This window comes from Lepisma saccharinum, chromosome 24, assembly GCF_977018435.1.
Source record: "Lepisma saccharinum chromosome 24, izLepSacc3.1, whole genome shotgun sequence".
In the NCBI taxonomy this organism is placed as follows: domain Eukaryota; kingdom Metazoa; phylum Arthropoda; class Insecta; order Zygentoma; family Lepismatidae; genus Lepisma; species Lepisma saccharinum.
In genome coordinates, this window is record NC_139252.1 from 63,234,437 (window position 1) to 63,251,336 (window position 16,900).

General features: G+C 37.4%; 1 protein-coding gene across 1 annotated transcript; it reads right to left on the reverse strand.

Moving 5' to 3' along the window:
• Positions 1–761: 761 nt before the first annotated feature.
• On the reverse strand, positions 762–16,838 carry LOC145977935 (intraflagellar transport protein 27 homolog). The gene is made up of 5 exons (XM_083110265.1): positions 16,646–16,838; positions 16,152–16,231; positions 15,048–15,167; positions 10,906–11,178; positions 762–6,703 (listed from the first exon to the last, which is right to left on the reverse strand). Exons 1-5 carry the CDS (start codon positions 16,680–16,682, stop codon positions 6,605–6,607), a joined length of 609 nt encoding a protein of 202 aa, XP_082966391.1. The 5' UTR covers positions 16,683–16,838; the 3' UTR covers positions 762–6,604.
• Positions 16,839–16,900: the final 62 nt, after the last annotated feature.

Sequence of the window (16,900 nt, forward strand, 5' to 3'; positions counted from 1 at the left end):
GTACACGTATCACTTGCAATCTGGAAAGAAATACTGTGGAAGTAAGACACCCCTGGCACCTCTAGGGGTGGGGGTGGGAAGGGGGTGACATCTAAAACGACCGATATTAGTGTGGAATCCATAGTTTTCGGGGTCGCTAAGATGAATAGTGACAATCCCAATGCCGTTCAACTCCAACTTACTTTTACACTATAGTTAGAATTCATTATTTTCCTGTCTAATAGAAGATTGGGATAAATAAATACGTGGGCAATCAGCTAGTCTGATATAAAATAAGCATTTCAATAAGAACCTTACTACAGGGTGGTCCCGTAAGTATGGAAACACCTATTTAAAACAAATATGGATGGTGAAACGGAAATAAAACATACCGAAACTCGATAGGGTATGTGACCACCAACATGGCAGCTATATTGGATTCTACTCCAGTTTTCCAAGTGCAAAGGTGGGAATGTGCAAATTTGTTTTAAATTGGTGTTTACACACTTCTGCCCTCTACCAACATAGTTTGGTTTTAAGTAGCTTTAGGATTAAGAAATGAAGCATACCAACATGTTTCTTTTTAAAATTCTAGCCCATTTCCATGTGTTACATGGTCACCTTTCAATGTAAAAAAGTATGAGTTTTGACAATTGTTCCATTTTTGCAATGCTTTTTTTTTTGTAAGGTTGTGCACATGTTAATTTTCCTTAAGATGAGTTTTTCTTTGTTGTTTAAATTATTTCTAGTAGAACTTACATGGTAACCAATAAAACCGCACATTACTTACTGTTAACATTTATTACAGCCCATGTCTTAAAGCACGAACAGGAAACTACATAAACAACACATGTAACATAAATAAGACCACATACATATTTTCATCTATATATAGGTAACAATGACATACAGCAAGGCACATTTCAACGACACACACACCACAACTTTACTAAACTTATTTTTTCTTAAAATATATTTGCAATAAAAATGCGTTCTTGCAGTGCTTTTATATCTTCACAGCTAGGAATTAAATTAAAGTAATTAAACAACTTGGGTATGTACAATCATTTATGTTAAGGATAGAAAGTACAGTTCCTTTAAGGAAGGGGCAAGGAATATCTACATGACCTGGCAGCTGAAATTTAACATAGGCGTTTATGGAAGTGTTACTTTTTAAAGTATTCTAAAAACATGTTAATGGAGCTACACAGAGCACAAGAAAGAAAGTTTCAAGAGCTGGCTGTTACGGACAAAGCCAAAACATTGGTCTGATCAGTGAAAACTTCAAGTTGGAAGTTCATTTCAATTCTCCATAAGAAATACATGGGAGTCGAAACATGTTTATTAATGGTTTCTTCAACCTAGGACTCCCTGTTCAGTGGCGTAGAGGCCACCCTGCAATGTTCTCTATCTGTACTAAAATTTTATATAATCCCAGAAATTCAACAGATACTGTCGCTTACAAAAAAATCGATTTACGAAACACAAATCTGGTTTCCAGTAACATATTTTATGACGATGTCTGCTACAGGGTGCGGCACGTAAAACCAGCCTGCTGTAACCCCGATGTAATTGCTTTGCTAATGAACATGTAAAACATCTAAATGAACATGTCAACAGAAGATGGCGTTGCACGAGTTACTAATTCTGTTTCTCACCAACAGGTGGCTTGTGAACCCGTGGTCGAGTGAAAGCAGTTGAGAATCAGGTCTTGTTGGGTGAAGCCGTGATAATGCCGTATTTGATTCCTGGGCGTGTTGCAATTGTTGAAGCTTTTGTGCGCACCGGATCCTTTGTGCAAACAAGGAAGTTGTTTCAGGAGAAATTTCCAGGACGTCCTGTCCCAGCAAAATGCACAATACAGGATTTGATTGGGAAATGGAGGCGTACAGGATCTGTTGCAAATGCTCCCAGGGACAGACGACCATCTGTCTGCACACCTGAATTACGGAGGCAGGTGCAGAACATAATGGCGAGAAGTCCTCGTAAATCAACGAGGAAATTAAGTCAACAGGTTCCAGCTAGTGAGCGAAGTTGTAGACGTGTGTTAAGGGCGCTGAAGTTAAAACCTTACCGGATAAGTGTAGTGCAACAACTGAGGGAGCTTGACCTGGGGAAGAGGGTGGATTTTTGTTCATGGCTATTGACGAATGTTGCCAGTGGTGTTTTGGATCCATTGATGCTCATCATGAGTGACGAGGCGTGGTTTCACCTGTCGGGATACGTAAATTCCCAAAACAATCACTATTGGTCGTCACAGAATCCACACGTAATCCACGAGCAGCCATTGCATGACGAAAAGATTGGTGTGTGCCATTTCCGCACAACGCGTTATGGGGCCCATATTTTTTGAAACCACAGTAGACAGTAACGTGTATTTGGAAATTCTGGAAGAGTTTTATGAACAATTGACAGAAGAGGAGCGTCAGTTCTGTTACTTTCAGCAGGACGGATCAACAAGCCACACATCAAATGCTTCACTATCCCGTGTGCATGAAATGTTTACTCCAGAGAGGATAATTAGCAAAGGCCTGTCAACTTATGACTTTTACTTGTGGGGAATGTTAAAGGGGAAAGTATTCGAAACAAATCCACACACAATTGAAGAACTCAAGACCTACATCCAGAATATCATGAAGAGCATCACCACTCAAGAATTAACAAAGGTGTACATGAATCTCCTGAAACGTGCTCAGACGTGTGTTGAAGTGGGTGGAGGACACTTTCAGCATCTATTGTGAAGGTGAGAAATCTTAACACACAACATTAAATTTCATTTGGTGTATTGCTTTTGTTTGATTTTGTTTTAATTTTACTTAATCATTCAAATTGTTCATCTAATGATATCTTATGAAGGGACGGGCTGGTTTTAAGTGCCGCACCCTGTACAATAAGCAGTGGCGCATTGTCTCAATCAGAGGGGGTTGGGGAACTTGAGATGCAAAATTTACTTACTTGCTCATAGTAAGGGCATCAATAGGAGAAAGAATCATGTACAAAATATTTGGCTGCATGAAGCCTCCCCCTCCTCCAAAAAACATAATAATGGCTGTGCCACTGTGTTGAAGTGAGAGAAAATATTTCTAATTTTTGCTTTCAGTTATTTATCAGAGATTTCAGACCATCCTGATTTAGTTTCATGAAGCTGCTACACTGATTGCAAGTCGATAACAATAATGGGAAAGCAGAGTATTTGGGGTAAAGTTAATTTCTTGTACAACTTGTACAATGTCAGTAACACTCTAGCATCATCTCAATATTTTTTTTCACTAAGCCCGCCCCCAAATATCTTACTTGCAGGGGGAGGGGCTCACAGAGATCTGCATTATGCCACTCTCACTGTTGTCTTTTCCCTAATATTTGCATTCAATTTGACAATTTGAAATAAATGTACACTTATAAGCAAAACTGTACCTCATCCCCTTAAACATATGTAAAAAAAAATACAACACATTTTAACATGCATTAACAATATTTATGACAAGGCTACACACATTTTACATCATATGTTTCACTGTTGTGTCTTTTCCAGTACTATTTTGCACATTTCTAATTCCCAAATAGCTACAATGAACAGAGTCCTAATATGGCCATTGCACAAACAAGAACAACTTCCACTCATGAACGACGACAATAAACAACATCGAGTAACTAGTAAATTAAACTAACATGGCAAATTCATGATTAAATGTGAATAAAATCAGTTTTAAAATTGAATTTTCATTTAGTTTATGTTTTTGGTACTCCTGCTAACATCAAAATAAATGAACAGTTAAATTAATCATTCATCACCTATGCAACAAGATGGTCCCATGTACAGCAGATAGAAGGCACAGTTAAAAAAGAAAGCACTTTCAGTGGAACTTGTAACTTTATCCCTGATTTTTTGAAGTGTTGATATATTTTATTGGTCGTTTGGTGTACATATGTGTGCTCTTTGCAAAATACTTAGACAATCCATAGGTGGTGATGATTTTGTGATATACATGTGGACGTAAATGTTATGAAAAAAACAGCTTGAACTCTTGTTAACACGATTAAGCCTTGTTTCCATGACAGAAAAAAACACTACATATGCTGACCACGGCAGTCTATATTTTAGTAGAAAACACTTAACATGATGTTTCAACCCTCCAACAGGGTCTTCCTCAGACTTGAAAAAAATAAAAACACGCTGATAAAGGGTTGAAATGTCACGTTAAGTGTTTTTTTACTAATAAAAATAGACTTCCTTGGTCAGCATATGTAGTTTTTTCTTGAACTCTTCTGCACTGTGCATTATGCCATACAGGAAATAAAACATAGTGACAAAAGAGAGCTATTTTATGAGTTCTGTAATGGCTTTCTTTGATGCGTGAAAAATCATTCAAATCCTGCTTAGACAGTGCACCGAAGTTCTCTGTAAATTTCTCGACTTTCCACTACATGGGCACACAGACATGAATTTGGCCTTCGGCACAGAACAATGAAAATAGATGAGTAGGGAAGAAAATGAATGAACATGTGTGCAATTTATTTACTATTTAATAACTTTTTCCTGATGAAGCTGCTTCACATAAATTTCAATACTTCCTGATTGGTATTCTCAACACTTACAGGAAACTTAATTGCCTGCGTATGGAACAACTAACGGCTACGTTCATTCACGAAAGTGGGGTCCTTCTGAGATAATCAGTAATTTTATAGTCTAGTGGAAAACAGTATGGATTGCTAATTCCAATAATAGCTAAATCAGAAAAATGTTTTGTTTTTTTAAATAATGAAAATTAAAAGAAAACTAAAAATAAGGAGTAACTTGAACAATAATGAATTGGGTAACCTTTATTTTACATAGGTACCAACTGTGTAGAGACAGTACCACCTAGTGACAGAAGAGGAAACTATGGTAATAAACAGAAAATCTGGCAACTACAAGATCATGTTTTGTGACAAATAAATATTCAGACATCTTGCATCTGATGAAACACATCAAGATAAGGCATAGCTTTCACCACATCATGCGGCTTCCTCAGGAGATAGGACAAGAATAGTGAAAGATTTAAGACATGGGAAGGTAAGTTAAGGTTAAAAAGATAAAAGACAGTGCAGTGCCCTGTCACTGCTTCCTACTCCATGTCTGGCTGACAACTGCACTGTCCTATCCAATATGGCTGCACTTCATATTGGTTAACCATAAATTACCTTCCCATGTTTTAAACCTTGACTAGTCTTGTCCTATGTCCTGAGGAAGCCACATCATGTGGTGAAAGATAGAGAACAAAGTAAGTACATGCCAAAACTTATCTTTAACAGTTGGGCTGAAAAGTTCGTAGGCTGACTTATAGATGGCGTTACTAGAATTAAATCCATGTGATTTTTACTTAGTACTAACCTTCAAAAGATACGTGTATAAATTTCACAGCTGCCAGATAATTAGTTCGTGAGATATAGCATTGTGAGTGAAGCAGCTTTTGTTATTGTGAAAAAATGGATAAAAACAGAATTTCGTGTGTTAATAAAGCATTGCTTTTTGGTGAAAAAAAATACTGTTGAAGCCAAGGCTTGGCTTGATAAACATTATTCGGACTCTGCACCAGGAAAATCAACCGTTGAGAAGTGGTTTGCTAAATTTAAACGAGGCGAAATGAGCATCGAAGACAATGCATGCAGTGGACGCCCCAAAGAGGCTGTTACCGACGAAAACATCAAAAAAGTCCACAAAATAATTTTAAATGATCGTAAAGTGAAGTTGATCGAGATAGCTGAGATTATTACATAGCGTTGTTGGAGCGTTTAAAGGATGAAATCACGAAAAAACGGCCCCATTTGAAGAAGAAAAAAGTGCTGTTTCATCAAGACAATGCACCGTGTCACAAATCAATGAAAACGATGGCAAAATTATATGAATTAGACTACGAATTGCTTCACCATCCACCATATTCTCCAGATCTGGCCCCCAGTGACTTTTTCCTGTTTGCAGACCTTAAAAGAATGCTCGCTGGAAAGAAATGAAGATGAAGAGGTAATCGCCGAAACTGAGGCCTATTTTGAGGCTAAAGAGAAATCGTACTATAAAAATGGCATCGAAGAATTGTATGACCGCTATAATCATTGTATCGCCCTCCAAAGCAACTATATTGAATAATAAAATCGAATTTTGTCAAAAAAATATTTTTTACTATGTTAGCCTACGAACTTTTCAGCCCAACTGTTATTACTTAGTAAACACATTGAGTTCTGAAACATCACCACTTGCAGTATCAAAATTGTGCTATTTTTTGTGTTAAATAGTGAATAAAGGATATTTTTCCAAACAATTTTGTTTTGATATGGCATTTCAGACCTCAAAATAGACTATTATATTGCCTAACTTTACATTTCATTTGTTCAATTCCTTGCTGCTTAGTCAAAAGAATAAAATCAAAGGCTTACTGAAAGAGAGCGCTGTATCACTGTTATACTCGTATATACTTTTTCTGAAAGTAAAACCCACCACATGTGGGGATAATTTTCCATATTTATGAAAAATAATGTATTTACATAAGAGAATCTTTTAGAAATATATATATTTTTTTTAAAAAAGAAATGACTAGTTTCCTGTTTCATCTTTAAGTGCTGAGGGCTGAGAACCCTCAGCAGCTACCAATCAGGAGGCCAACGCAAAGTCTCCGATCCTATCCATGAAGTACTTGTGCCATTCATAGGCAAGGTAGAAAAATGGTTCCTCCACTCCCTCATTGTTCTTCTGCAAAGGAAAAAAAGTCATTTGTCTAAATGTCTTTCCACCGTGGGCATCATCAGAAATGTTTGTACGAGGGTTGGGGAGTAAGTCATGGCAACCCAGTAATATTTCGACAATCGAAGGATGTATTACAAATTTGTGATATACAACTGAAAGAGTATCCATTATGGATATTTTGTTGATAGGAATCATGAAAGAAAACCCAAGCAACCCTGTGACATACACATGTATTCATGCACATGTTACAAAAACCTGCCTGACCCTGTGACATACACATGCTCATGTTACAAAAACTTGTCTGATTATGAGAAACCTCAGAAATAATCTCCCGCATTGTCCACAGCATGCTGCCATCGGTGTGGAAGACGTCGAATACCATCGGCAACACCATCCTCTGCACCATACATGAAGCAGGTGATCTGTCGTCGCACAGCATTTTCAATGTCCATGCGGGTCGCATATTGTGTACCAAGCAGTGGTTCCTTCACCTTGGGGATGAGGTCAAAATCACACGATGACAAATCCGGTGAATACGCTTCCCATCCCCATTGGCGCAGAAGGTCCCGTACACAAGATGCCTTTGCATTATGAATTGGTTGAAGCGTTCGAGAACGGACACTTTGATGTACGATTGCTGTTCCAATCTGGCCACTTCCATCTTACAACACGACTGACTCACAACTGTTTTCCCAGCACCCCATGCTCATCCAGTACAACACACAGAGCCATCTCTTGACCAGCAGGTAAAGTACTGGTGTCAGGTTTCCTCCCGCAGTCTCCATTTTCAGCCCACCTTTGCATATAATTAAAATTTTACTGGGTTGCCATGACTTACTCCCCAACCCTCATAGAAATGATCAGACTGACATAAAATTCTGTAGTTGAAATAATGAATAACACGAAAGCAATGGTGATCGAAAGAAAGCAGAGCAAGACAAATGTGAGTATCAGAGGTAAGAGAATCGATCAAGTAGACAGCTTTAAATATCTTGGATGCGTCATAAGCAATGATATGAAATGCAGCCAAGACACAAAAGTAAGAATAGCAATGTCGAAGGACGCGTTCAATAGAAAAAAAAAAATTTTCTGTGGATCTATGAACAAAGAACTGAGGAAAAAGACAAATGAAATGCTTTGTATGGTGCCGAAACATGGACACTGAGAATATGTGAGAAAAAGCGACTGGAAGCTCTAGAAATGTGGCTATCGGGACGATTGGAATGGGTGAAATGGACAGAAAAAGTGAGAAATGAAACTGCCAGAAAGAGTTGGGAAAAAGAGATCAATGCTGGAAATAATCATGAAGAGAAAAATACATTGTATAACGATAAAACATGATTTATTATAGACTTTAATGTTTGAAGGAAAGAATAACCAATTACCTTTACTTTCTTTTATTACAGAAGAAAACTAAGAAATAACTTCACAAAAAAATTAAAGGTTCACACTGATTCGCTGGTGGTTCTTGGTTTACATGAGTAAACCCAATACAAGAGTTGACAACAGTACTTTAGAGTATCTTGGTAAAAGAAATATAAGAAACAATCACTCTCACATATATTTATAAAAATAACAAATTTAACCTTTTTACTCACGATTATATGGCTGATAGTTTTTCTTGTATGTACGCATTGCTTGCATGATAGAATTATTTTCCTGTAGTTTACGGTTATTACAAGCATAAGAAAACAGTTTTTTCTTTGTGACGTTTCAGGAGAACACACGCTCCTTTCATCAGACATTTATTTTCATTTTGACTAAAGATACAGTTATAACAATGGTTAATAATTTTTTAAACAAAAAGAATCTGTTATATAATGGATGTTGTCAATGTTACATTGTTGTAATATATCAACTTAACTGTGAAAAGAGCAGTCTATTTTATTTTTATTTTAGAATTTTTTAAATTATGAATCCCAAATATCATCAGGTAATTCAAATTCATCATTGTTTTCACAAAGTTTCTTGATGTTTTCTGTTACATTAAATTTTAAAGATGGTGGCTTACTCCATTTGTGAAAAAGAAAACTCCACACTGGATCTATGTTACCATTTTCATTATTTAATTTATTCCAGTGTTCTTCTGCAATGAACGAGGCTTCCCAGACATTCAACTCTGTGTTTCCCGTTAATCTTTTTAAAACCCTTCTCTTTTTAATCAAATGCTTCTCTTCGATGATATGAGTTGACAAACCTGTTCTTGGGTTTAGATTTATAATGTCCAAATCATGTTCGTGCCATCTTATTGCCATTTTCCTTGCTGTTTGTCCCACATAATCTTTTGAACATGAACAACTTATATTATATATTCCTGTGGTTTCCACATCTGGTAGCAAACATAAATCCTCAGAGTTGTATAATAAATTAAATAATGAAAATGGTAACATAGATCCAGTGTGGAGTTTTCTTTTTCACAAATGGAGTAAGCCACCATCTTTAAAATTTAATGTAACAGAAAACATCAAGAGAGTTTGTGAAAACAATGATGAATTTGAATTACCTGATGATATTTGGGATACATAATTTAAAAAATTCTAAAATAAAAAATAAATAGACTGCTTTTTTCACAGTTAAGTTGATATATTACAACAATGTAACATTGACAACATCCATTATATAACAGATTCTTTTTGTTTAAAAATTACTAACCATTGTTATAACTGTATCTTTAGTCAAAATGAAAATAAATGTCTGATGAAAGGAGCGTGTGTTCTCCTGAAACGTCACAAAGAAAAAACTGTTTTCTTATGCTTGTAATAACCGTAAACTACAGGAAAATAATTATATGGCTGGCCTTTAGAAAGAATTAGCGCTTTTCAAGCTTTAGTGGGATTTTTTCATCAGAAGATCAAGCTTGTGGGGATTAAAAAAACAGAGCTCTCGACAGTGGGGACCACTTCACTAAAATCCTCAGTGTCTTGTCTTCGTCGTTCCATCTTCTTTTCCCGACGAACCTTGGTGTTTTGTCGCTGGAGAAAATCCTTCTCTGCAACCTCGGCTTCACTGACTGAAAATCTGCTAAACTGCAGCAGACAGAGTTCACTCCAGCACAATTTCTTTTCCGGAGAGCCTTAATGCCGATTTAACGTTTCTAGTGCATCTGCAAACAACGGCGGACTAGCGTGGTCTTCTGACTGAAGACTCTACTTTACCACTTCGCCAGAAGAAAATGTTCCCAGAGGTAAGCAAAAATCAACATACAGAGCACTATCTTGCGCGACCACCTTTCCCTCAAAATCTCCACGCCAACTGCTGTAACTTCTTCGTGCCAACCCACGAGCGCTTACTTCCCTTTGTGTACCAGGCTCAGTCTATTATCTCACAAAGGGGTGTTTTCATTCCTTTTGCTTCTTTCTTCCCAGAATGTTCTGTAAACAATCTGTTACAATTTGGTTGGGCCACTGAATGAGAAGAAACTGTATCCTAACGCTGCTACAAAGCGAAGAGCATGGAGGTCGCAAGGAAAGACCTGCTCCTGGGCAGAACTCAATGAATGAATCAAATAACAATTAATAATATTATATTGATTGATTTTACTTTATTTTACTTCGCGTTTTGTGCCTCTTGGCTAATTTGCGAAGATGGGGATGAGTGATGAAATGATGAAATGGATGAAAATGGACATTCACAAACAACCATACCCGACCGGGATTCGAACCCGGGACCCTTGGCGTCGCAGCGCGATGTGCTAACCACTCGGCCACAGGGTCGGGCGTTATTAATATTATAAATATTAAAAATAAACTATTGTTATCATCATTCTATTGGACACTCTTCTACTAAACTGGTGAGTTTCTTTTTCACATTTGAGGGGCTCGGGGGTGAGATGGTGTTCACAAATATTTAGAACTTTCTACTCTCAAAAATGGAAATCGGGAGGTCATTTTCAAGATGGGTTTGCGTTTACCACTCTGGTTTTTTCCCCCCGAGTTCTTCCCTGCTTTTATCTGAAAATGTTCATTTTCTCAAAATTTTCCCCCCTTTGTATATGCCAGTGCAATAATTAAATTAGAGCCTGCAGTTGATCTAAAGTATGCTCTCAGTATTACTATGCTCATTGTTTTATACAGAATTTTTCATGTGAAGCGTGTAAGGTCTTCTTTTACAGGGGGAGTGCAAAGATAAATTTAGAACCAAAATAACTATAGTGAAAAAATTTAGGATAATGTTACAGAAAATTGGGAAAGTACTTAGCTTATACTTACAGCTGAGCACTCGAAGTACTGAAGCCCGAGCTGGCTCGCCAGATTCACTCCGTTCTTAGGACTTATCACTCTCCTCTCCTTTAAGTCCGTCTTATTCGCCACAAGGACTCCCAGGAAAGAGTACCTTGGCCTGCTGTGGGTGCTCGGTTCGTTCTCGTGTGTTGGGACCACAGGGAGACCCTGCCTCACCAGTTCCACCCAGCGTGCGACCGAATCGAAGGAATTCTCCGACGTGACGTCATACACTGCCATCACCATGTTTGGACCGTTCCACTGTAAAATGATGCATGCAATCACAAACTTGGCACATTCATCAAACTTTCTTTCAAAGCAAAAATTAACCGAAGAACGCCTTCTTTTCCTTAAAACTGCAGTAGAAATATATTTTTCAATGTTCTAGAGAAATGCTTCTCAACATGTGGCATGGATGTAGCCAGGAGTGGCACCAGAGGGGTGCACCCTTCATATTGTTCTGCACCCCCGTGGTGGTGGCTGCTCTGGCTCAGTCAGTAACGTGTCTGACTACCATGCTAAAGGTCCCAGGTTCGATCCCTGGCCGGTTCAAATTCGGGAATTTTTCTAACGTTGGAAGCGGCCCCGGTGTCCACCCAGCATGGGTACCTGGGTACATGGGGGAAACCCTGGGGGGTAAAGGCGGTCAGTGGCATGTTGCTGATCACATCACACCCACTCACGACCGGATCAAGAAAGTGTGGGGCGTTACCCCCACACCCCCTATACGCCTTCATGGCATGGTGCTAAGCACAGGGGAGCACTTTACCTTATACACCTTTACCCCCTTTTCAAAACCAATTTCCAACCAAAAACACTGTTAACTCTTCACAAAGGAAAAAGTTTATAATAACCAAAAATAGTTTCCGGCAACCAAACTCTTGTTCAAACAAGAGTGAAACAAATCATTATTCACCAGTACTCAATGCTTCTAGGAATCGAGAACATGTGCTTATTGTTACCAAAGAATCTTGTTGAAAATTACCAACTTTTAGTAAGAATAGTAATTTAGTACTACGTTTATTGTTTACAGTTACCAAATAACGCAACAAAACATGTTTTGTTCATTCAACCAAATTAGTTTTTCTTTTGCAGGCAAGCCACTGACACTAATCTGAAAGGGAAGCCGCATTTACTTCTTTGTACATGTTGTGGTCAACGTAAGCAAGCAAAAAAAAAATGGTAAATTTCTTATATCAGGAAAATGGATGTCTAAATTTACAGGAGAAATTACTTACCGAATGCAGTTTCTTTATAGTTGTGGAAGTTCGGGGAAGTGTTTTCTCACATCTTTCATTGAATTTTGCCGGTAAATCATCTATTTTTCGATATAAATGTGTGACCGAAGCACGAAAGCTGTTGCATCCATTTCCTTCCAACCGGATGTTACCTGTGTGTGATGATGTAATCACGGTCAATGCCGGTCAGTGTTTCCAAATATGTGTTTTTTGTAACTGAAGAAGGTACGTTTCCCCAAATGGTTTGTGGGGCTATATGTCAATGGCTCGTGGGGCTATGCGAGAATGGTGTGTGGAGCTATGCACTTTTTTTCTAAACCTATACGTGACCTAACCTTACCAGAAATGGTTCGTGGGGCTATGCGTCAATGGTTTGTGGGGCTACGTAGGTATTTTTGGGTGGAGTGGGGTGGAAACACTGCATGCCGAGTACGGTAGTGAAACTGTGACCGCCATTTGGAATGTTACTGAAAAAAAGGTAAAGTGTTCCCCTGCGCTTAGCACCACGCCATGAAGGCGTATAGGGGGTGTGGGGGTAACGCCCCACACTTTCTTGATCCGGTCGTGAGTGGGGGTGATGTGATCAGCATCATGCCCCTGACCGCCTTTACCCCCCAGGGTTTCCCCAGGTACCCATGTTATTCGACGCTGGGTGGGCGCCGGGGCTGCTTCCATCGTTAGAAAAGTTCCCGGATTTGAACCGGCCGGGGATCGAACCCGGGACCTTTAGCATGGTAGTCAGACGCGTTACCGACTGAGCCACCGCGGCCACCTGAAGGCAAAAAAATCGAAGAAAACTTACTCGATATGTTGCAAATAGAGCTTATTTCCGTGAAATAAGCGAAATGCCACCTTCAACAGATTTCAGCCATTTTCCGGATATAAGAAATTTACCAAAAAAATGAATCAAGTCATTTTCATAGAAGCCTACTAAACGTTGATTGGTATTTGATGTAGTGGCTAAAGCATACATGCATGTTTAATTTTTCCTTAATTTTCAACATCACACCCCCTAAAGTTTATTCTGCACCCCTCAGCACCCGTAGATGGTTAATCCTGGTGCCACCGCTGGATATAGCACATTAAAAATGGACACTGGCAAAAGCCTCATTTATTGCTTTCCATGAAAAATGACATACACACGTACGATAGTGTATGGATAAATGCTACAAGGCAAATTGTCCATTTCCAATTTATTTTAATCTGTTGAATGGAATTTGAGGTTGGGGAAATGAAACAAAGAAATAGTTGATAACTTCTACCCATCATCATTCCCTAGTGTTGGAGAACATGGATCAAAAACAGTGATGGACAATTTACCTGTTAATATTTATGCACCACTGAGGTTTCTAGGTTTGAGTCCTCGTGCATTACTTGTCAATGTAAGTACTTATCTACTGCAACTATAAATCTAAGTGCAACTGTAATTCTGTGCTGCTTCTTGTAGAATCAGTTTTCAACATAATTTTGGATGCAGACCCAGTTTTTCAAGTGCAACAGACTTCCAGGAATATATTAGCATATCAAAAAAAAATTACAATTAAATTTTCAGACCTAGTAAATAACTCCAAAATATCCTATGTACACTCCTTACAAAAAGTTTGAAATATTGTTATGTTAGACAATAGGTGATAGACACGACCTTGGAATGCAACAACACATGGTATCTGTCTGCTGGACGATCTCCTCATTTTGCCAACATATGCCACCATGCCTATCACCTATTACCTAATATAACAATATTCAAAACTTTTTGTGAGGAGTGCATTTTTTTTTACCATACTTAAATGTAGCAAACATTCGAAATTAACTTTGAAAGAAAATTTGAACAAAAATGAATGGTCAGCCCTCACTCAATGCAGGGATGAATACACATTTTTTTTAAAAATGTCACTTTTCTGCAACTTTTAGTGATGACGATGAGATGATTAGTTGAAAATGAAGAACCGATACTCGCAAAGAACACAAATGCAAATATCAAGCATGCATCACGATTTTTTTATAAATTAGTATGTGTATCACAATGTCCTTCAGTGTCATCACTACCATAATACAAAATATAAATTTAACAATAGTTTTTAAGCAAGAATTTTGCAAGCATCAGGTGCAGAATATGACAGTCAGGCAAATGAAAGTCCAGGAATTCAACTGTTTGAGTGTTCATAAATTTTCATTTGCCAAACAAAAGGAAGAAATAGTCAACTGACTATATATATGCCTTATTGGCATAAAAACCAGTTGTTACTTCTTCATGACGAAAATTTCATAGCTTCACTTGAGTATGTCACACTGAGAAAGTTGGTGTTGGAAGAAAGATGCTTCAAAATAATAAAAATAAAAAGCACTGTTGGGATAGGAAAGCAGATAATATAGACAAAGTAACAACCTAGTTATCTTTCAACAAAGCACATACGACCTGGTACCCTTGACTCTGCACCCCCTCTGAAATTGGAAAATATGTTGTGAACATTTTCTGTTGTTTTTAGCTTGCGGAGATGCTTTATATTGAAGGAATGATAGTTTTTATGTGATAGTGGTACTACTGGGATCAAATACCTATCTTGATTATTTGGATTTCCTTCATGTAGTAGTTCTTAAAATCATTACTGTAATCCTTGTCTAAAATTGTATTAATATTTTATTACTGTATGTATTGTTATGTGACGATTTCCATACCTATGGACATAGGTCAATGGAAATAAAGAATATGAATATGAATATGAATGTGGCTTCCATGGCCTGAAACAAATTTTACATCACATAAAACACTGAATCAATCGATAAGAAAAATTTGACATAATTCTCGAGGGAGTACAGTCAGTAAATGGGCCTCACAACCATTTATTATAAAGTTTCTGTAACGTGTAGAAAATGACACTAAAATGCACTTACATATTTTGGCAAATATTCCTTGTAGAGGTCTTTACCGGAGGAATCGAACATAAGCATTTCAACCGTATCATCTGAGTCTGGGATGCAAATTGACTTCACAGTAAGATCAATACCACAAGTCTGCAAAATAAAACAACCATTGCCATCTGAAAAAAAGTGTTCACATTATGCTGTAAGACTGTTAGAAACATTATATTTTCTTTCAAGTGTGATTTTTTTAATAAAACACAAAACAAGCATATCTGATCTATGTTTTATGAAATTACGGCTGGCTCAGGAATCACACAGCATACCAGTGATCTGGATTCAACTCCTGTCAAGGCTGCATTTTTCACCTAAATTTTTATGACGAATATCCGAGATTCAAAACAAATGTGCATGTGAACTAGTAAAATATTTGGTACCAGTTTCATAGATCGGAGACACATTAAAATTGGATATTTTGTGTTTCGCATGGTTCGTACTTACCAATCGTGTATTGTTGAACATAGTTCAAGGTGCCATTATGCTTTTTACACGAAAACAAACGCAATTTTTCACATTCTGAGTGCTTTTTTTTTATTCTTCTTCGCTTCCGGAACACACAATATGGTGGGCACATCTTGACTCACGTCGTGGGTATGCAGTGTTTCAACCTTCTGCACCAAAAAATACCTACTATCATGTTCGTCACTGGTGGAAATTATACATATAGCTGACAGATAGCCCCACAAACCATACACGGATAGCCCCACGAACCATTTCAGATAAGGTTAAGTTAGGAAAGCATAGTCAAAAAAAGGGGGGTTGAAAAACTGACAGGGGCTTACATCATCAAACGTATGCAGCATCCGGGCAAGCAAATGAAAGCAATGGCAATTTTGCGTTTGTGAGATATTTCTCTTGAAAAATACATGACTTCCCGGTCAAATATATTCCACGATGAAAGAAAATACCTCGAAGAACGTTGTAAACCTTGAAGAAACTAATTTCCGTAAGTAGTTTCTTGTGTAAAATTGAAGAAATGTCTCCGATGTATGAAACTGTTACCAAATATTTTTACTTATCTCAAATCAAAAATAAAATTTACAAAAAAAAGAAACTTTCTTCCAAATGTGAACTTACCATACTGTAGTTTTTTGGAAACTGGCTTCCATCTGACTGAAAAACTTGGATAATAGCTGTTTTTCCAACAGTTGAATCACCTGAAAATATATATATATGTGTGTGTGTGTATATAATTTTATGAATTAAAAATTTTAAGACAGCATATATACGTATGTAGAATATGCAATATCCGAAGGTAGGGTACTGCAGGAACCCAAAAAAGACATTTGTTACTGATTTGTAATTTTTCAAATATATATGCACAAACAAACCTCTAAATTATAATAAAACTTATTAATCAACGCCCAAACGATTAAACGATTTTCATATTAAAAATGTCAGATTGACGACCATTATAAGGTTCATTAAAATAGGATAACACAAAAATCTTCTTTACTACTACGTATTAGCATGAAACTGTTCACATTTCCGAGTAAATTGAATTTTATATTTATGTAAGGAATGTGAAACAGGAGATTATGACACACAACAAAATTGCACGTACTGCTTACCTACTACAGCACATTTTGTCCTCAGTATGTTCGGCATAATGTTGATTTATTATTTCAAATTGAATGCTAATGTTTGAAAAAATATATTTTAAAGTGAAGTGAACTCAACAGGCATCACTGCAACTTTGTAACGCATCACGCAAGGTATTTTTTCCTATTTTTCAATCACAACAGATTACAAAGAAAGTTATTGGTCAAGTATAGATCACGTGATGGTAACCATAGAAACGGCGTCGAATTCCTCGCATACAGGTC